This window comes from Fukomys damarensis, unplaced genomic scaffold, assembly GCF_012274545.1.
Source record: "Fukomys damarensis isolate Sample0158 unplaced genomic scaffold, DMR_v1.0_HiC HiC_scaffold_39, whole genome shotgun sequence".
Taxonomy (NCBI): Eukaryota; Metazoa; Chordata; class Mammalia; order Rodentia; family Bathyergidae; genus Fukomys; species Fukomys damarensis.
Window position 1 is genome coordinate 10,220,029 of NW_022900951.1, and position 22,333 is coordinate 10,242,361.

Genomic DNA, 22,333 nt, shown 5'->3' on the forward strand with positions numbered 1-22,333 from the left:
GGGGAGGAGGGAGAGGAGTCAAGCTTTGCAACTTTTCAACCACCAGTACCAGGAAAATGGAGGCAGAATCCTGGTTAAGAGAAGCAGAAGCAAATGGCAGTGAACAGAAGCTTCCCTGATTCCTGGAAGTCTAAGTAGCTTTCTCAACAGGGGATGAGTGTGTCCTTTGGAGGACATCTGGCAGTGTGGGGAGATATTTTTGGTTGTCACAGGAGGAGTCAAGCTTTGCAACTTTTCAACCACCAGTACCAGGAAAATGGAGGCAGAATCCTGGTTAAGAGAAGCAGAAGCAAATGGCAGTGAACAGAAGCTTCCCTGATTCCTGGAAGTCTAAGTAGCTTTCTCAACAGGGGATGAGTGTGTCCTTTGGAGGACATCTGGCAGTGTGGGGAGATATTTTTGGTTGTCACAGCTGGAGGAAGGGGTGCTTGGAGGCCAAGGATGCTGGTCAATATCCCTCTCTGGGCAGGACAGCTCCCCACAACCAAGATGTGTCCGGGTCCCAAATGGAGCATTTGAGAGAGGGCATTAAAAACCCTACACACTGTTTAGTTCTCAACCATGGGCAAGTTAGCCCCCAGGGGACATTTGGCAATGTCCATTAACAGCAGAAGCCAGGAATGCTGCTAAATACCCTACCATACATAGGACAACCCACCCCAAACAAAGAACACCTAGACCCAAAGCATCACAGTAGCAAGGGCAAGAAATGCTCCGAGGTTATGATGCACAATCCTAGTCCCAGGGAGCTGGTGACACTGACAAATTCTAACAGCTTTAGGGGTGCTCCAAACAAAGTTTACTTTAAAAAATTATACAACAGAAATTCTTGGTTTTTCCTGTACATTAGAACCACCTGGAGACCAGTGGCCATCCTAATGCCTGACCAAGTGAATCGGAATTTCTGGGGGTGGGATTCAGGACATAGGGGGCGTGTGTTTTAAAACTCCCCTGGTGATTTCAGTGAACGTGTCAGCTGGAAAACCAGAGTTGCCTATAAAGGTGCACCCTCCATGCCAAAGCTGAATCTTTGCACGGCCTATAAATTAAGAGCAACAACATTTCCAAATGGTAAAAAAGAAAAAATAAAAGCTCAAAAAAAATGTGTGACACATGGAAAGTACGTGGATTTTAAATGTCTATATCTTTAAATAAAGTTTTATTGGTACATAGCCGCAGCCACTCATTTACATATTATCTATGGCTATTCTCAAGCTACAGAGACAGAGTTAGTGTTAGCAAGAGGCTCTTTACAGAAAAGTTTGCAGAGCTGCATGAAAGAGGACTGGCTGAGCCAGGGATGGTGGTGAACCTCTATAATCCCAGCACTCTGGGACACCATGACAAGAGAATTATAAGTTTGAGCCCAGCCTGGGCAACTTAGCAAGGCCCTATCTCAAAAGGGCTGGGGGATGTAGCTCAGTGCAAAGGCCCTGGGTTCAATTTCTAGTATAAAAAAAAAAAAGAAAAGCAGTGGCTGGCAAACTTGAAACACAGCCTTCTGGGTCAACACCTCTGGGTAGGGGATGCAACTACTCACCATCCCACTGGCCGCCAGCCCCATGCTGAGCCAGGGCAGAACATGGGTTCCTCCAAGAATGGTCCATAAAAGCTGAGACTCTTTGAGGAGCTCTGCGGGTCAAAACTCTTTTTATAAAGGTGTTCAATGTTTACTTTTTCCACTGCACTGGCATTTGCACAGTAAAACTGCTGATGCCTTTGCAGGAGTCGGGCAGTGCCGCCAAAGCTTACGCAGCAGCAGAACATTCCTTACGCCATGCATGGCTAGGAAGAGACATAAATAGAAAAAGCTGGCTTTACTTAAAAACATCCTTGGTGCAATATAAATGCAGTACAAATGGCTCATTTTTACTGACTCTCAACCCTAAGGATGTGTCTTTCGAATATCTGTGCTATGTACCAACATAGCACAGTGATCTTCAGGTAAAGCGCTCGTGTGACCACTTTACCAGCCAAATGAGAACTTTTTCCTTTTTTTGAGACAGGGTCTCACTATGCAGTCTGGGCTGGCCTTGCACTCACTGTGTAGCCCAGGCTGTTCTCAAACTTGCACTGACCCTCCTGCTTCAGCCTCCCGAGTGCTGAGATTACAGGTGTTCGGCACCGTGCCTGGCACTGTTTTTTTCTTGAAAGAACAACTGAAAAGCTAGAGTTATGCAGACTTTGGTACTTGGCAGATATTTTCTCAAAAATAAACCAAATGAACACTTTGTCACTTCAAAGGAAAACCAACTGGTATCTGTTGCCAGTGAATGTGGGCAAATTGTACTCACCTTAGTGAGACTGAAAGCATCCTAACTTTAGGCGACTCCTTAATAAAACTGGTGGTGATGTGAACAAATGAGATTTTTTGATATGGTTTAAGGAGCTGCGTCAATATTTGAATGATCTGTACAATTCAGAGAACCGTTATGTTCCAAACAACCAGTGTGCGATTTCACAAAATCACCCTTGAATATAAGGTTAAAGAGCAAGACAGAGCAATGGAGCTTGGTGGGACACAGTAACAATGTTCTTCCATATGGTTTCAGTCCCCACACTACAAGTAGTCTTTAAGAAACCACTACCTGCCGCATTTGGGTGTATTATCAAGGGAGAATTCACAGCGATCTGAAAAAACCACTAAAACACTCCTCTCTTCTTTAGCTATGTACCTGCATCAGTTCTAGTTTTCTTTGTACTTCAGCTAAAGCAAGACCAATCACAAGATGCCTCCAAACAAATGCAAAGGCAAGAACCCAGCTGCTTAATATTAATCCAGGAATTAAAGACATTCACAGAAACTGTAAAACAGTACTTACTTTTCCCACTAAATTATTCTTTAGACTTGGAAACCAGTTATCTTTTGTAAGTACTAGTTAGGATAACACAACATGGGTTTATTTTTATTTTAAAAAATAAGTTTATTATTAAATACATTTCTTAAGATTTCTAACGAAGAAAATGTTTGTATATTTGAACCTATGCTAACCTTGTAACCTACATGAGTAGAAGGTTTGTGGGGGCCTTGGTTGTACTTAAGAGTGTAAAAGGACATAACTACACCCCAAATCTGAGAACCCATTAGGGAAATATTATGAAGTTAATGCGTGGGGTGGTTCAAAGAGTTAAGGGGAAATGCACTTACATGATAAGTTGCTTCTCAGTTCTCTTTTGACTTTCTTGTAGTCCTAGACAAAAAAGTTCAACTGTATAATGCTAAAGATCCCGAGACTATTCCTACTGCCATAAAGGGAATCGTTTCTCAGTAGACTCTTTAAAAAGCTTCTCCTTAAATCTATGTAATGAGGAACTTTTCTTTCTGTGTAATGATGGAAGCCAAGTGATTATATCAAAGTGAGATACATTCATGTGGCTGGGAATAAACACAGCCGAGAAACAGACACCTGTCAGTCTCTTCCTTTGCCTCTTGTGAGAAGTAGCTTTGGGTTTCCGAACAAACACGTTTGCTCTCATCCTGGTGAAGCGGGGGAGCAAGGAATCAGGGAGACTGATGTGGAGTAGGGAGGGAGAGCCCGAGTGCAGACCGCACAGGTTTTAAGGGCGCGGAGGCCTGCAGAATGCAATGTCCACTCCCGCAGCAATACCTGCAGCTTCCCTGAACACTCAGGGCCAATGGCTTGCCTTCCTGGGTTGGATCCATTCTGGGGCTGTGGAATCACGGCTGTGCGTGAGGCGTTGGGCAGCGGGGGATGAGAGAATGACACACGAAACTTTCCTGGTAATAAAGTGGTGACGCAGGCACATGAAGGGGTGCAGTAGGGCAAATCACCCCTCACGCCAGGCAGTTATGGGGATCTAAGGAATGGGTCTGTGGATGGCAGGGATGCAGACAGATTCTCTTGAGAAACACTCAGGAAGGGGAGTAGGGCCTGTGTGATGCGGGGGCCAGGGTACCCCCGAGTTTCTCAAGGACAGCAGGGTGCTGTGCAGAGGACCCGTGGGAGGTGTCCAACCTGCCAGGAGCCGGCAGCGGGAGAGGGGGAAATGACAGGATCAGAGATGTGCTTTGAAGACACGAATCTGGCACTGGTGTGTAGGCTGGGCTCGAGTGGGTGCAAAGCAGTCTTCAGCCGTAGGTGGAGGTAGAGCGGGGCTTGTGGAGCTTTATCCAAGAGGGTGGGGTGTCTTCAACAGAAGCAGGGAAGATAAAACTCAGTCACACGACACTTTATAGGAATGGACAAATGAGAGAGGCTGAGAGGATCTCTGTGAACAAATCTCCCTAAGGACCATTCAAGGAAAGGCAAATTTATGGAGAAGACAGAAAGAAAATCAAGCTGGGTGTGGTGGTGCATGCATATAATCCCAGCATTCTGGGGAGGCTGAGGCAGGAGGATCTAAAATTCCAGCTCAGCCTAGGCAACTTGAGAATCTCTATGTCAAATAATAAGGCTAGGGATGCAGCTCAGTGCAAATGCCCTGGGTTCAATCCCTGGTACCGGCAGGAGGGCAGCAATCAGTGGTCACTTGGGGAGAGGGCTGGCAGGGAAGGGGTTAAAGGGCTTGAGGAAACTCTGGGGCATGACAAACACATCAACCTCCTCTTGTGGTGCTGATTCCAGCAGGACATGTGCATGTCAGTTACCCACCCCAAACAAGTTTTCAAAGACTGGTTTGACTTTTACAAAAGACGCTAGTGTCTTAGAAAGGTTGTGAACTCTCTGGAGAACTAAGGGTTGGTGGCAAAAGAAAGGAGCCACGTCACCCGGCTTGGGTGGGCTGGGAGACAGCAGAACCAAGGGGTGCCCCTCGCTTGGTGACAAGAGCCACCTCTGCGCCGAGTGCTGAGGACAGCAAAGGGTAGGGCAGGACTTAGGACTTTGGCTATGCAAACAGAGAACAAGAGGCCAGAATTAGGGACAAGAAAAGCAAAGGGAGCTAATTCAAACCTATCTGTTCTGCCAGGGGAGTGGGGGAGAGAGGCGGGCAAGAGAGGGCCGCAGAGAGGAAGAACAGGACCAAAGCATGGTACATACACGTGTGGGCCATCACAATGGCACTCAGGTCTGGGTTGACTTAAATACCCGATGAGCTTTGAGCAACTCGGATACTGCAAGATCTTGACCACCAAAACTGTTCATGTGCATCATGAGTGGTAAAGGAAGTTCACTGTCACTCAGCACTATGAATGAGAGCTTGCTTGGTCCCAGGAGCTGGGGCAGGACAAAGCAGAGAGCAAGACAGGAAACTCACAGAGGCATCGAGCACCTGCCAGGTCCCCAGGAGAGAAGCCAGTGCTTTAAGGGGGCCCAGAATGCATTTCGGTTGTGAAATGGTAGGCAGCTGTGTAAGGTGCCCTAGCGACCTCTGCCTCGGATAGTTACACTGTCAGGGATCCCTCCCCTACAGTGTGGCTGCACCCAGGGCCTTGCTTCTTAGCGTTACAATATGGCCAAAGTGGTGGCATGTCACTTCACAGATTCAGGGCTTAGGGTGGCAACTTCTCAACCCTGCTGTTGTAGCACAAAGCAGCCACAGATTACCTGTAAATAAGTGAGCACAGCTGGTTTTAGTACACGTTTAATTAGAAACATACAGTGGGTGGTGTCACAAGCCTGTCCTAAGTCAAGTCCTCAGAAAAATTACCATCGGTTACCAATGTGGAACAGTGCAGAAAGATAAAGTAGGTTGTTTCAAGACACAGAAAGGCTTGTTCTGACCCTATTATGTCCCCTTCCAACCAGATATTCTATCACTAGAGTTGTTTTCCTTAAGCATTGTTCATGGAAGTTTCCAGATAAAAGAGAAGCATGATTTTCAGAGAAAACTTTATGCCACAGAAGTGCCACTCTGATAGCCAAAGCAGTCTTGTCCAAAAGCCATTTTTGATCAGCTTTTCAAGGACATGGAAAAAGGTTGAGGTGTGGCTTTCTTGGCAGTGATGGTGGCACCCAAAGAACCTGGCCTAGAGAAGTGAGAAGCCAACTTCAGCTACTTCCAGGCTACTTCAGAGAGTCCCCAGTTACCTCAAAGGGTGGCAAAAGATTGCAAAACAAAATTAAGTAACTGAAAACATAACATGAGATACACCATAAAGGAGGTAAAGACTTACCATTACTTCCAAACGACTGAGAATTACTAGGTCTGGAATAACCCAAACTGTGTCACTGACCCAACCATTGTGCCCAAGAAAAAGCTCCACGTTGGCATTCAGTACAATCGATTTGCTTCTCAGCTCTGCTCTCTATTTCTGCCTACTCTGAAATGAGGATCAGACACAGGACCAAAAGGCAAAGAGAGCAGACAAATCATAGACACAGGAGGCCATTGTTACATAATCAAGCACTAATCATATATTGACAATACAGCAAACAAAATATTGAACACTGTAAATAATCAGGAAATGCTATATAGAGAGACACACATAAAAATGGCTGATTAGTCTGTAAAAATTATCTGTAAAATTGTTACTGTACAATAGGCCACATTTTTTTTCAAAAACTTCCAGTGATCTGAAAATGAAATAATTCCCAAAGCAGAAGACAAAATGCAAAGAACCCTAAAAACTCTGGGCCCTTACAGCACAAAGCTGAGCTACAGTAAGCTTGCAAGGTGTTCACCATTTCCCTCCACTGAACCAAAAGTGACCGGAAGTATCCCATAGGTTGAGAATTTCCTAGCTCAGAAAGCTTCTGCACCCAGACTTGGGAGGTAGGGACGCAGCACCATCAGACCCACACAACAGCATCAGCCCACGGTTCCGGTGGACGCTCAACCACACAGAGGCTCCACAGTGCAGCAAAAATGGAGGTGCTTGTCCTCTTGAAATATATCGCAAGTGCTTTGGAAAAAGACCTCCGGCCTAGTGGCCTTACAACCTTAGGTTAGAAAAAGTGGCCCTAAAGAACAATGGCAAAAATCCAATAGTATTTCACAGGACTCAGAAAAGAGGAAATCCCACATTGTGGGGAGCACCAGGGAGTGGGGATAAAGGCTACAGTTCCCAGGGAGCCTTCCTGAGGTCACAGCCGGGCAGACACAGCCTCAAACAGTGCAACCTGAGCTACAGCAGCGACCTCAAGATGCCAGTTCTTCCTCTCCATCACCAACATGCCAGGGCTGCTCAGGAATCGTAATATCTCTGCTGCTTGCTAAGCACCAACACTCCCAGATCTCCCCTCCCTAGGCCTGCTGTCCCACAACGCACTCTTTGTCAGGACTTCTGCAGTTATCTATGGTCAGCTCAACCCAAAGATCACAGAAACTAAAATCTGGAAGAGGGGAATGGGCAATGGGAGAGGCAGGTGGTTGTTCCCTCTTCATCTGTCAGGCTGAATTCTCAACGACAGCACAGGGACAGTCACTCTTGGCCTGTTAGTCTGTATCCCAAATCAAGTCGTAGCATCTCACATGCCACTGGATTACATTAAAGAGAAGATCACAGACATCTGAGAACCTCCTAAGCTCTCATCAAAAACAGTCTCCTCTGGGCCTTTGTTATTTACCATGTTCTTTCCTCATCTCCTTCATCAAACAAGTAGATAAGGGACTCAAGGCCACTGTCCTGCAATCCAACAAGGACTCAGCACGCTCAGGACTGCCAGTCATTCTTCCTCATGCTTCTCCAGAATGAGGGAGAATCAACACCTTAAGTAATTCTCTCTTTCCTAGAGATGGAGATTTCTAGATCTCTTAAGGGCAAGTTCACATCTTCAATTCCTTCCTGTGGTGTCACTTCTTTCTCTGAGTTAGTGCTCCTCAAACTTCGGTGGGATCTCCATGGAAATCTTATTCTAAGGCGGGTCCAGGGAGGCCTGAGGCCCTGCATTTCTAAAAAGCCCTCAAGGGATGCAAATTCTACTGGGCCACCTGCCCTGTGTGGAACAGAGGATCTAAATTCTCTTGTTACTGCCCAAGTCAGTGTGACCCAGTGGGCAGCACCACAGAGTGCAGATCTAGTGTTGTTGCCCTTCCTTTTTACCCTGCTTGCCTCAGGCAACAGAGCACTTGTCAGGCCTGGGGCCCAGGCAGTCTCTCTCTCTCTCTCTCTCTCTCTCTCTCTCTCTCTCTCTCGCTCTCGCTCTCTCTCGCTCTCTCTCAAGACCTGACATGAACAATATCAAGGCAAAGGAGACTACAACCACCTTGACCTTTTCATGGGGGACTAAGTAAGTGGGGAAAAGGCAGATCACCCATAGTGACTGTGCAGGTGAGAGAGAGCATCTTCTGCTGGCAAAGACTTTTTGGTCAGCCTGTGTCAAAACCTCTTTATTCCCCCATGGAAAGAAACAGAATTCTCACCCCCCCCTTAAAAAAAAGCAGCGCACAAGAGCCATATGGAATTCTCTATTTTCTCCCTCACACCAGCTGGTTTGGGATCTAAGTACAGAATGGCAACTGCATTGATTTTGGAGCCAAGAAAACCTCACAGCACCCGGGAGGGCTCTAACAGGGTGGAGTTCAGTCTCGCCTGGCCTGCACCATTGTCTTTACTAATGAGTGTTAAGGTCTCCCAGGCTGGCTCCCAAAGCGAATGCTCCCCACATTTTAGGCTTCGGAAGCATCTTTTCGTCTACTGGTCATTGGTTGATGCATACATTAAAACGACATGTGAGTAGAGACCATTTCAGGATCTAGGAAGATAATTATTTACATCAAGCTCAGCGAATTTGTTTCTTTCCTAGGTTATGGAAGTCGCGATCGCTTGTAATGTCACCAACGACCAAATACCATGTGAGTCTCAGAATGTCTCATCACACCATTCCGAAGTTACACACACACACACACACACACACACACACACACACACCTCTCAAAACTATGGATTTTTAAAAATTTTTACTTTGTGTCTAATTTAGCCGGCACCAAAATCTATGATGACTGGAATGTCCTTGGTGCCAAAATCCAAGTGGAATGGACAAGGGACCGAGGACAGCATGTGCTTCTGTGCCTCAGGCTCTGTAGAGACTAATGGGCTGCACATCAGGAACAGCACCCAGACCTTGTGTCTTCAGTGTCCACCACGTCACCCTTGGAAAACCCAAACTCTTCAGCATTCTCAACCAACTTCACTTCAGAAAATTAATTAGAGTCTTGTATTTCTGTTCTCAGCTGGTATTGCTGCTCAGAATGCTAATACTCTGAGGTTTGGTCAAAAGTAGAGAAATCTTCCTGCAATGCTCATACAGGGAGCTGCTCAACGCTTAGAGAAAGTCTTCAAGAACAACAGCTAGAGAGAGGTACATCACCCCTGCCCCCTCCATGATATTGGTGTTTACTCTTTTTTGTTTGTGTGGTGCTGGGGATGGAACCCAGGCCCTCAGGACCAGCTACCTCTCCCAGCCCTTTTTTCATTTTTGACAGGCTGTCACTAAGTTGCGAAGTTACCTAGGCTGGGTTCAAACTCATGGATTTCCTCCCAGCATGCATGGATTATAGGCCTATGCTTCCAACACCAGTGTAATGTTTACTCTTTGTCACACAGTTTAATGAACTAAAATACAGGAAAGACTCAAATTCCTTCTGGATTTCCAACTGGCTTAGTATCATCAAATACTTTGAAAATGAACGGCCACATCTCACCTGTAGTTTCTGATAACTTGGGGAGCTTTCTTTTCCTGCTGAAAAATATTCCTTTCCCATCTCCCATCTTGAATTATGCACAGCCAATGGCTTTTGGGGGAACCTTTTTTTTTTACAAAATAGCTTGAGATATAACTTAAATATCATACAATTTACCTGTTTAGAGTGTACAATTCAATGGTTTTAAGTAGATTGACAGAGTTGTGTAACCATCACCACAATTTAGTTTTAGAACATTTTCATCACCCCAAAATAGAATTATTATTCCCGTTTAGTAGTTAATCTCCATTCCCAACTTCCCTCAGCCTCTGGAAGCTACTAATCTATTTTTTGTCTTTACAGATTCATCAAGCCTAGAAATTTCATATAAGCAGAGTCATAATGCATTGGTTCTCTCATGTCTGGCTCCTTTTGCTTAGCACTGTGTTGCTGATGTCTATTCATGTCCCACACCGTATAGCAGTACCTCATTCCTCTTTAATGCTGAACAGTAATCCCTTGCATGCATGTAGCACATCTAATGGCAATTTGTAAATCAAGATTCCATAATCCCCTGCCTCCTTTAAAGGATCTCAGAGAAAGGATCTGGATGCCCAGTCCATCCTTTCTCAGCTTTTCTAACCAGGATTAGCTAGGAATGCTCAGAACCAGCGCTGAACAGCCATATGTCAAATGAAGGAATGCATATTCCAAGAAATAGAACTGACTCCAAACCAGATTTCAGGTTAATTAACCTGATGCCACAATCTAGGTCTGAAAAGGAGAAAGAAAGAGCTTTAATTATGGGTTTTATGACTGCCATTCAGTGGCATCTTGCACTATCTCTTAGGATTGCTCTCTACAATTCTACTTGTCATCCTTACTGATATATCCCTCAAAAAGCAAGCAACCATTTGGAAAAGGTGACATGATGGGCTGACACAAAAACAGCAACACTTTAAGTTCATTTCTGTGTTTCTCTGACCCACTACCAACCCACTATATCAACATTTTGTGCAATCCGAACTACAGCTTGTTGTTGGCAAAATCAGCGAGTCAGTGTCGCAAAATACTAAGCCATGTGGGGTCTTGGGAACATGGGAGAGTGAATGCGTGTGTTGCTCAGCATTCTCCCCATCCTGGGTCCCCAAGCGGACTTGCACGCATTGCATTCCGACCTAGCACCCAGTGGTCTGAGAGGCTAGTGTTCATCATGAACAAGGACAATGGAAAACGGGCCCCGCAGACCTACCTGGTGGAATTTGAATACACTGTGAAAATTTCATAGGCTTTGATGTTAAAAGAGAGTAGTGTCAAATGGCAGGGCTGGGCGGACACTGGGGATGCTCAGGACTCTGGTCCAAGGCTCCTTGACTGCCCTGGCCTAGTTTTAGGTTGCAAGTTGTACAGGTACGGTTCCCTCCCCCATGGCTGGTTCACACATGAGAAACTTCCTGGGTCACCCAAAGACATGTCTCACTGTGTATTGTTTTCTTGGAGAAGAAGAGGTAGGGGTGAGGAAAGAAGGAATGGGGGAAGAAAGTGGAGAATGATGGGGTGGAATGGAAAGGGAGAGAGAAAATGAAAGATGATCAAAAACTTTGTAAAAGGCTGATTCCATTCACACCCAAATGAATTGATCAAGCAAAACATGAATATCACCAAACTGAAAGAGCCATTACAAATCATAGTAAAGATAACAGTTGACTTGCTATTAGAATTCTCCCCATGGCTGTATTTACCTGGACTGCTCAAGGGGCTAGCCCTGTCCCCCAGGGTTGGCACAGGATGGTACTGGTGGTTCTTTGAGCCTGGGTACATCCAGTGGTACCTGCCAATTTCCATTTCAGCTCTGCTGTTCACTGCCAATTTCAGGTGGCAAAAAGTCAGTGTCTCTGTCTCCAGCAAAGATTCTATATCAGCATTTTATGTTATTCTTTTACCATATAATTAAAGGAATGGGGAGTTCAAAAAAATATGCCATTGAAATGCAACCCTTCAGTACCAGCTTATCAACTCAGCATGATAAATGTAAGAATGTTGGAGTTTCTGCCTCCATTTTTGAATTTATGTTTACACAAAGCACGAAAATTGTGTTGTCTTTGCTCAGTTTCTTCACTCCTTCTCCAAACCCACCTCTTAAAATGCTCATTTTGGGAAGATACTATTTATAGTTCAATTTTGGCTGCTCACAGTAGTTTTCTTTGTCAATTTCGCTTTCAGACCAACAGAGCACTATAATTACCGCCAGCTGCACAAGCAAAGGTGAACACAGGCTCACTCTCCAAAATTGTCCCCAGTTCCCATCCTAGGAATCTGGCAAATTATCCCGTAGCCTGCTGAATTCTGAATGAAATGAACGCCTGTTCTTCTTGCTGACATCTATGGTATTCTCGGTCACCTTATCTTCAGCTCAGCTTGTCAGAACCTAGAATGTTCTGGATTAAATCCAGTCTCGGTGATCTCTGTTGTGTTACAAGGGGCTGCTGGCCTAGGGCCATCCCACTGCTTACTCACTCAAAGTAGTGAAAACTGGTCCCTTGGGAAATCAAGTCTCTACCTGGTGTTTCAACCATATTTCCCACTTCTTAGAGCTTCAGAGAGAAAAACGCCTACCAATTTGCCTGGCACAGAGTAGGCTTCTGGTAACTGTTAGATGAATTACAATCTTGAAGTCCCTGAGAAACTAATAGGGCACTATGGCCAGTTTTCTGCCTGAAAATCCCATAAAAACTAATAAGGGGTTATATCCTCTGGGGTACCACAAATATTTAGGAAACTTAAAAAAATGCTTCTGTTATTGACTGCCAGGAGAGTGGGTTCAAATGTTCCACTTGGCACCGCAGATCATTGAAGATAAAGGCTAGTGAATAACCATAATACAAGGCAATGAGCAGATACCCTGACCAGGCCCACTGAACATCTCACAGAGACTGACCAAAATGCCAACTCTGTTCTCCACCAACTCTGAAAACTCTCCAGAAGTTTTCATTTGGGATTCATTGACATCCTTTTCTAGGTGGTGTTTTACAGAAAATCCTTCTGGTTCCAAGGTAAAATAAAAATGCCTTGTTAAAAAGGCAAAATTAAAGATACTTGGATGAGATCAGACCTGCACAATTAAACTTTTTTCCTTTTGCTGTCAGTAATGATGGCCAGAGCTATAATTGATGGAGGGCTTAGGATATGCTAGTCATGTGAAGCACATGGTACCTGTTACTTCATTTGTCACAATTACCCTATGAAATCATTATTCCATCTTGACAAATGAAGAAAACAGAGCAATGAAACAGGAAGGGTCACCGGCTCATGATAATTCAGCCACAGGGCAGAGGAACCTGGCGCGCACCTGGGCAATCGACCTCTAGAGGGCGCACTTTCAACAATACCATAGCCTTCAAAGCCTGAACACTTGCTGAAGTTTTCTGTTCTCGCAGAGGCATTAAACGAAAGGAGAGTTTTTTCTGAGGTCCACATGGAGGTGAGCTGGGTCTGTGTATTTTCCAAAAGAAAGGTCCAGGTCCTCAGATATTGATATGAATTCAAGGTGAAAGTCCTAAACTCTCACTCTTCCTTGGATTTAGATATTTACTATTTTAAGAGATTCTTGGGGACAAATGTTGTGCTCCATTCTCTGAAGCAAAGAAATGCAGCTAGGCTGGTGGAAACAGCCAGAAGGTCAGTCTACTTCATGGTACAGTCAATTTTCTCTTGGTGGAGAGGTTGTGAGCCCCTCTCATTGTCCCCCAAGCAAGTGGATTCTAAGTAGCTCTATCACTCTTAATATAAACATTTTCTTTGGTGGTGGTGGGGTATGCATTGGGAATCTAACCCAGGGTCTTATGCATGCTAGGCAAGCACTTTACCACTGAGACTCATCTGCTTTTTTCACATTGTATCTCTACACACCCAGCATGCTGTTGGTACCCAATAACTATTTGTTGAATGAATATTTGGTTGAAAGCAAAGGAACACCTTGGCAACTTGTGGCCCAGAAGTGGCCCCCTAACCTTGCTGACTTCCACCCTAGCCAGGCCATGTGATTCAGAGGACTCCTCCATACCAGGCATTCAGGTACTGGCTGCTGGGTGACAACAATGAAAAACCATGGACCCCCTGCAACATTGATGTGTTTTCTGAGAAAAATAAAATAAAACAAATGGCAGCCATGCTTGAGACACTTAACCTAGAATAAAAATATGGCAAGCCAGCAGATGCAGAGATAGGATTGGGCAAGTGGATAGATGTTTTCGAATTCCTTTGACTAATTCTTCTGGGGAGGCCTTTTGACAATAGTAAATCTTTAGATATGAAAGAAAAGAAAGCCACTTCTATTTTATACTCTTGAGCAAAGCTGAAATTAAACCATTAAATCTAATGTTATTTATTAAATCTCAGAGGTCACAATACACATTTTATTCTAAGGACAGGGTCCCCCCACTGAGAAAGAGTCATTTGATTTACAAGATAAAGCCTCTGCTCAAGTGGTTTTTTAAAGGTCCTGTTCTATCTAGGCATCTGACAAGAACGAGGCAATGGCTTCTGCAGAAGGTTCTTCCTTTGAGATCAGAAGATAGAGGAGAAGGGAGTGGTGGAGGCTTATGGAGTGGTCATCGCCAAAGGCAGCCACATCACAAATGAGAAATTGAGGAAAGGAAAGCAAAACAATGACTCATTACCTTTCCCCCCATTTGCTTGCTGTGATCAGTGACAGGGATGATCAAGCAAAACTGCAGACTGGAAGGATTTTTTAGCGCCTAGGAAATTAACACTGGAAAGAACTAAGTGACACACACTGAGCTGCCTGGAAGGACCATCTTGGCTGGGCAAGGTCTTTCAGGGATCGAGTGGTCATCCTTCATTTTTAGTTATTAGTTAAAATATTAAAGGAAAGCTATCACAACAGAATTTAGTGAAGGCTGGCAAACCATGGGCATCTATTTTTGTAATAAAGTTTGCCTGGAACCCAGTCCCAGCTATTTGTTTCTATACTATCTATGGCTGCTTTCATGCTGCAATGGCAGATCGGAGCAGGTGCAACAGAGCCCTGGGACTTGCAAAGCCCAAAATATTTTCTACCCAGCTCCTTATGGAAATGGAATGTGAACCCCTGGCATTGGGTATAGTATAGTGAGGCTTGACTATATTAAGCAGTTAATGCATTCCATACAATCAGCCTGTAAAATAGCACATTATTTCATTTTCTCTTGTTACATGCCCTGAAAAGAAATATTGCTGGGATAACTAGGGATCAAGATTCTCCTCTTTGGCACCACCTTCTGTTACTTAATTTGCCACCAACCAGCAAAATTATGGTTAAATTCACAATTATATTCCTAGTGGTACCTAAGATGGGTTAGCTCCCTGCCACTCCTAGAACATAAGCTGAGAGGACAGGAAAGGATGACATCTCAAAGGAGAGCATTATTGGATGGATAAATAAATAAACAAATGATAAATGACAAAGCACATTTGCAAAGCTGGGATCGGAGCCTCCCTCTCTCAAAGCCAACATGCATCTGGCTCTTCCTCCACCCCATAGCCACCCCTTTTCCTGGCCAGTCATCTTATGTGTATGTGCATCTGGTCCAAAGGAGAGGAAAGCAAGGGGGTGTCTTTGGAACAATCCAATTCATCTCCGGTCCTGGTGAGGGGAAGTTGACATCATAAGGACACCGGCTGTACTGCATGCTCTCAGATGTAGCAAGACTAACAGATTATTTTACTGGGCTCATTTACTCTAAACTGAGCCGTACTTCCAAGTAACAGAGAAATGGGATCTTTAGACTTGCAATCTGAATTCAGATTTACATTCAATTTCAAGGAATACAAGTATAAATTTCCAGAAATAGGCCAGAATTCTTTTTCTAAAGGATCAGCAAGGAGCTGGAAAAGCATGCTCATGGAATTGATGATATAAAAGTAGATCACCAAATGGCTCTTTCAGATCTTTCTCCACTTTTAATTTTTCTTAAAAAAAAAAAAGTCCCCAAGGGATGTCACATCATACCCACCACATGTGTCCTGCACCTTCTGGCTGGCCACTTCACGGCCTAGTCCCCAGACACCGCCTCTTCAGATGTCCACCCTGGCAAATTCTTACAGAGAATAATCTAAAACTTTCTCTGGTCCATATTCATATCAACAAGTCAGAAAATGTCAATTGAAATTAACTAACTCAAAGACCATTCCGAAATGTCAACTTCATCCCTTTGGGTTATAGCATACAAGCTCAGAACATGGAGAAGCACTTTTCTCCCTGAGTGAAAAAGGGCCATCCAAAGGCACACAGGTTTAGTTAACTTTTTTAAAAATGTAAGAAATTATATATACTTGATAAAAACATTAAAACAAACTTGCTAGCACAAGTCAATAATTTGAATTCATTTCTTACTCTGACTATACCCTGCAATTTATTTTAAATTAAACATTATTTCCAATTGACTATATTTTTCTTCCTATGTGGTTAGGAACTCAGTTTGATGCCTGGATTCTAGAATTTATTTGAGCCATGATTCATAAGAGCTAAACTAGCACGACTGTAATTACTTCAGTAGCATCCAATTTCCTACACATAATAAAAATAATTTTCACCACAGATACTCAAAAAATTTTTGTACATAACAGAGTATAAAGAGTTGCTGGGATTGTTTTTCTCCCTAGTAATTACATGCGCCTAACAATTCCAGATGCATCTGTTTTCACAAATGAATTGACATCAACTAATATTTAACTGAAATAAATGGAAGCCTAGCTCTCCATCTTTTTATTATTGGACCCCATGATCTATTTCCTTTGATTCTGTCTTACTCACTTCTGCACTTATTCCATTTTCAGTGAATCTGCTTATCCACTCCTCACAGTTTGATTTAATTTAATGCTCTCAATTTAAAAACTATCATTTGAAATCAGCGAGTGTTTTGTACATTCATCCGAGAAAGCCTGCTTGCTTTCCTTTTAAAATCCCTGAATATTTACTGAACAGTTCTTGTGAATTTTGGTTACCCAGTAGTATTCTGTGAAAAAAGCAATGAGGCACTTTCAAAAATACAACTGCTTTCCTTTTATAAAGACTTGGATTATTTTTGTTCAAAAGGGAACAAAGGCATTCTGATTTAGTTTTTAAAGAAATAGCTCTCAGGGTAGGAGTTAGTGAATCACAGTGGCTGGGAAGAGTTGTCCTGTGGGAACTCCCTCCCGGGAAAGGACACAGACTAGAAAAGCTAAGGCCAATTTATAAACCTGAGCTTCATTTATATTCTTAATAGACACCATAATAATTACCCAAAGCTATTAATTCACCAGCTATCCGATGGACAACTGTATCCCGAATTAAGGGACAAGCACTGTCCCTGTCACCAACAACTGAAAACAAGTGAGAAAAGAGGAACAGAGGAGAAAAATTCCATGTGCATAAAAAACTCCATGTGAAGTGACAAATGCTTAGGATTAAATTTAGGAAATGAGGGCCACTCAGCAATGGCTTAAAAAAAGAATGGAGGTGGTAGATAGCCACCAGCTCTAAGATGATACAATGCATTCTGTAAGTAATGACGGCAATTCTATAAAGATTAATTTCAACGAAATAAGCGTTTATCCAGTAAACTGGAAAATAAATCAGAGGGACTGCGGGTGTGAATGAACACACGCAATCACTGTGGCTATTGTTTTATGGGGAACTTAATACAACAGGCAAGCAAACTAGGGGAGCTGTGGAGACACTTGTGTGAGTCCGGACCCTGGGAAGCTGGTTTATGAACTTGTTCATCTAAAGGAACATTAGCAGAAAAGCCGCCCTCCTCCAGGCCAACATTGTTTTTTTTTGTACCGGGGATTGAACTTGGGACCTTGTGCAGGCGGCGGAACCACTGAGCTAAATCCCCGGCCCCAGGCCAACATTTTGGTAGGACACGAAATGATCACAATCCTTGTGGCTATAATCAGTAAAAATCAATAATTTCCTGGTCCGTATTCTTATTCAAGCATGTATCCATTATATGTGTGCTACTATTTTTTCATCACTTCGTGTTTCTGAATTATTTAGTAAACAGCTAGTGTTTGTAAGTTTTGGTAATTTTAAAAGTTCCTCCAGGAATTATTTTTTCACTTTTAATTTTGCCCCTAAAACTGCAGCTGGTGAGTTTTCGTATACAGGTTGTTAGCAATGTAGTGGCAACCTGTAGGCCTGTGATTGAATAATATTTAAGTGGCATAAAATTAATAACAGTCCATGAAACAAAATGATGATAAGATACACAATTGTTTAGGAAGGGCTGGGTAGTGGTTATATATCCTTTGGTTGCTTTAGAGAGAAAAACACGAAAGATATGTTTCTGCAGTGATCAAAATGGTTTTATTTGCCAAAGGCAAACATTGTATCAGTAAAAACAACTACGTAGGAAACAAAATCATCTAGTTTAGCGAACAAATTGCTATAAACTGTGATAGATTTCTTAAGGATAATGCTATTACATTATTATACCCCTCAAATAAGCAATCAACTTAGTCTCTGATCATGGACATGAATCTTTAAACTTTTATCTCACTTCCTCAGCTTGATGAATATTCCCAAGAGCTTCTCATACTGCCACCTGGCCACTCACACAGATTTGAAAAAAAGAAAAAAAAGACACCTACAAGAAAAGACAGGGTGGTTTGATAAAAGGATCGAACTAAACTACCAAGTTGAAAATTAAACTGCTGTATGCTCAATGCCACTGAATTCTAAAATGGAAAAATGGTTAAAATGGCAACTTAATGGTATGTGTGTTTTATCATACTTTAAAAAATAAACTTAAAAATGTAATTGGTCCATTTAGGATAAAATGTCAACATATATGGAGATTCTATATAAAAACAAGGAGCCTTTACCCCAGCATGCTCTCAAGTTGAACCACACAGAGTTGTGCTTTTCCTAGGTTTAAAATGGTTGACTATCAGCAATTTCATCTGGTTCAACCTACATAGTCACAAGGAAAATGTAGTTGTGCCTTCAACCTGGAAAATTACTATAGTTTAATGACTGTCACTGGGCTTGAGGGCCCTGAGAAATAACTGTAGCATGCTGGCTTTTGATATCAGAGTCACTGCTGCTATAGAACTATGTTTTTGCACATTTATGATCGTCTAACAACGTCAAGTGAGGGAAAGCGATTACAATGCCGTGCGATGCCATTAACCTAACAGTGGCTGACCTGATTCCATGGGGCAATCACACTTGACGTCAGTTGGGATTCAGGAAAAGAGAGATTAATTTTTACCTTCTATTTCCTGCCATTATCTTACTACGAAAATACCAATTTCTTGAAAAAGCTACTCTATGTTTCAGAAGTGTGACGTGGTCTAAGATTGCCTTTAAGGAACAAGATCTTTAACAATTTTCCTACCCCAAATCTTTTACGTTGCGAGTAGCAAAAGACCCCTATCCCATCAGCACCAGCCTCCAAGTATGAATGATTATTACATGTCACAGTCAGGGCCTGATACATGGAAAGAACAATCATGTTAGATAAGAAAATCAGAGAAGGTCCAAACCACTACCGTATATTAGTGGAACCAAAGCGTAATTAGCATGCATGCCCCTCTAGTCCCTCCTTGGCATTAACAAGGGACACACATTCCATGTCCTTGGACTATCACATGCAGAACATAGCACCTCGGTTATGATTAATGAAACTCATAAAAAGACAGTTTCCCCAGCCCAGCCGCCCAAGGTGACAAACTACGGACATTCTTCTGTGAAAGATCAAGTTCCATAGAAAGATTTACAACAGGAATAGGTTGCCGAGAGGCTGCTCTGTTAATTTAACATCAGCTCACAGGGAACCACAATCCTGAAAACAAGCTCATGCCATAGGGATTGTATCAGAGCCATTTTCAAAGAGGGACAAAACCCGGCTAACCCTTTTCAAGCACCCTCAGTGAAAAGCTTTAAACAGGCTATTGTCAGAGCGCTGGGTACCTTTTCTCTCTTGGCTTTGTTCAGTATTTTCCTCGGCTGCAGTTTCCATGGCTGGCTTCATACCATCCACCAAAAATGCTTTTGCCTGCTCCCCCCAACACACACTTTTTTTTTCCTCCTCTTCCTTTTCTTTTGGGCTCCCCTCCGTCTCTTATTTACACCCGCCTGATTGAGCGGCTCTGTTCTTCACTACAGTAGATTACAGTCCCTTCCAAGATGCAAAAGTCTTGTCAGCGTCAATTTTGCTCTGCCTACTGGTCCATAAAGACAGCTGCCAAGAAGCCGGCAGCCATACGTCACCAAGGATCCCAGTTATAAAACAGCCATTCTGCACCGACTGTACCCCCACTCTCAATGCGGCTGGGGGAGGATCTGCTCTCTTTCTTAAGATCTCTCTCTCTCCCCTCCCTCCTCTCTTCTTGCCAACTGCACCCAGTGAATACTAATTAATTTTTCCAGGAAAGAATAGATTGGTGACATCAGAGGAAGGGCCGTGGAGGAGAAAGAAAAGAGCCCCCTCCCACCACGTGACTTGGTTGGCCACAGTGTATGTCGTCTCTCGGGAGAATGTGTGTCCTCTTTCCCATGCCACCCTGTTATGGGCTAGCACAGTTTTACTCCCTCAATCTATCCCCAAACACATGTAAAACATATCTGAAGGATGTGCCCCCGGTGTCTATTCTATTTACTGTTTAAAACGCTACTCTTTAAAACAACCCCTAGACAGGTAGGTTTATTTTGCTTAAATATAAATTAAAGACAAGGTATAACTACACATGCGGGAAGAAAATCCAAATATGGATTCAACAATCGCAATGTAGCAATTCAGTAGTAGAAGCCACTCCTTTGTCAGCAAGTAATATTTGTGATAAGAAGAGAAACTTTGAGTCAAGCCCCGTTTATGAAAAGGCACCCTTCCTTCCTTAAAAATAAGCATCACAAGCATAAAAATAAGCATAGCTAACAGGCATTTTGGTGGTTTCTGAATGAAAACCAACATCTTTTAAAATCAAGTGTGATTCCTTCTAGATGGAGTTTTATTCGTTAAAACGCCTCACTCAAAATCAAAAGGGCATTTGCAAGAGCATTTTAAGTGTTCACCATTGAGGCTACAGTACCCGTGGTGAGGATTTTCATCACCGATTTCACAAGCCTCCCTGCATACTCAGATAGTATTGGACCAAGGTCCTTAAGCCACCCTAGCATGTAAGCCTTGGTCATGATTCTGAGCCACATGTTCACAAGCACTGCTAATTTCGACACCACTTTTAGTGCATTTGGCTGGCCCATTTACCTTCCTCTTCCCTGTTTAAAAAGAAATCATAGAAAGCCACATGCAATAGGAAGATGAGAACGCATAACCACAGGGCGAGGGCCTCCCTGACTTGAGTGAGCCTGCAACTTGGCTATGCTTAACATCCATCCTGGGGGCGAAAACAAGCTGGAGAACACCTCTCCTCAAACTGCTCGCTCAGTTCAGAGGGTCTGTTGCCCAACACCTTTAAAAAAAGTGTAAGATTTTGAATCAAAATCCTCTGCCAACCTGATCTCTTAATGCATCAGTTTTTCGATAATCCCCCAAACCTTACATTCAATACCTCTGGCCTGTTAAACAAGAAAAGATTTAGAAAACCAGCTGAGCCAGCTTCAACATTTCCCTTTAGTTTTACATCTCATTTTTCCCTTTCCCCATTGTCCTAAAAGACCACGCCCACAGCCAACTATGCCCTTAAACGACGGCCTCTGCCAATCTTACTGTCTCCTGGGAAGGGCATCCAGAGGCATGGCAGCCTAAAATCGGAGACTTGAGGTGAGAAAAAAAAAAAAAGAGTCCTTTGTAATATAACTACCTTCATGGGAAAAGCCCATGATGTGCCTTAATGGGAAAGTTTTAAGCATGCTTTGCAAAGAGTTCTTAGGTCCATTGAGACAGGAAGGTGGCAAGTACTGGTGTGTGCTTTGTGCTTGTTCCCCTTAGCAGTTCAAATGAAAATTAAAACCAAAATGAAATCCAATTCAGCACAAAAGAAAATTGTGATTAGCTATGCCATTGTTTTTTTAAAAACATATAACGAAATCATTCAATTCTATTATTGACAAAGTAGAATAATTTTATGGTATTGATTAAAAACTTTGTCTATCTGCCTGTCTGTCTGTCAACAGAGTCTTGCTATGTTGCCCAGGCTGGCCATGAATTCCTGGGCTCAAACGATCCTCCTGCCTCAGCCTCCACAGTGGCAGGCATAGGACACTGCACCTAGCTAGAAATATTATTTGAGTATTGACACAAGAGGGAAGGCAGAATACAGAAGACATTCTAAAGGTAAGGACAAGTCTTAGCGGTGTATCATAGTGACAAAAAGAAATCAAAACAACTGGATAAAATAGTCACAAATCCTCAGGTTGCCACCTTCATCTACTTTCACCCTGAAAAGCTACAGGAAGATGAACAATTTGTCATTTTTGCCTTCTTCGCAACTTCACCATTCTCATTAGGGCAATGATGTATGGCAATTCTAGGAAATTCCCACTATACTGATTCATAAGTAGCCTCAGTCTCGCTGTTGTTTACGAAAGACCATTTAAATGAGAAAAAAAAGTCATAGAAAAACTGTCGACAACACAAAAGAAAACTGAACATATGTTTCTATTATCTTCCAGGTATTCATTTATTTTTAACCTACAAAGCTGGACAGAGAGAATGATTGATTATGAATGTCTCCCAGAACTGAAAATGTTTTTCTGAGCCCCACACTGCAGGACAGGACAGACGCTTCTGGAAGCAGACTACTAACCCTGCCAGAGTGGGTACATGCGATCCAACCTTGGGACCGTGCTGAGACTGCC

At 43.1% G+C, this 22,333-nt stretch overlaps 1 protein-coding gene across 4 annotated transcripts in view; it reads right to left on the reverse strand.

Moving 5' to 3' along the window:
- The window catches only part of Gpm6b (glycoprotein M6B), a 41,227-nt gene extending 21,343 nt beyond the window's left edge, over positions 1-19,884 (reverse strand). The window contains exons 1-2 of one of the 4 annotated variants that reach the window (XR_778329.2): positions 19,487-19,884; positions 11,268-11,387 (exon numbers count right to left, since the gene is read on the reverse strand). Coding sequence is in view for 2 of the 4 variants with exons in the window: in XM_010613946.2 (XP_010612248.1) it covers positions 11,268-11,387; positions 19,487-19,547 (181 nt within the window). In the remaining 2 variants the exon portion in view is untranslated. The remainder of the gene's footprint in view (positions 1-11,267; positions 11,388-19,486) is intronic. The other 3 variants (XM_010613946.2, XR_778330.3, XM_010613947.2) reach the window with 3 other exon arrangements.
- Positions 19,885-22,333: the final 2,449 nt, after the last annotated feature.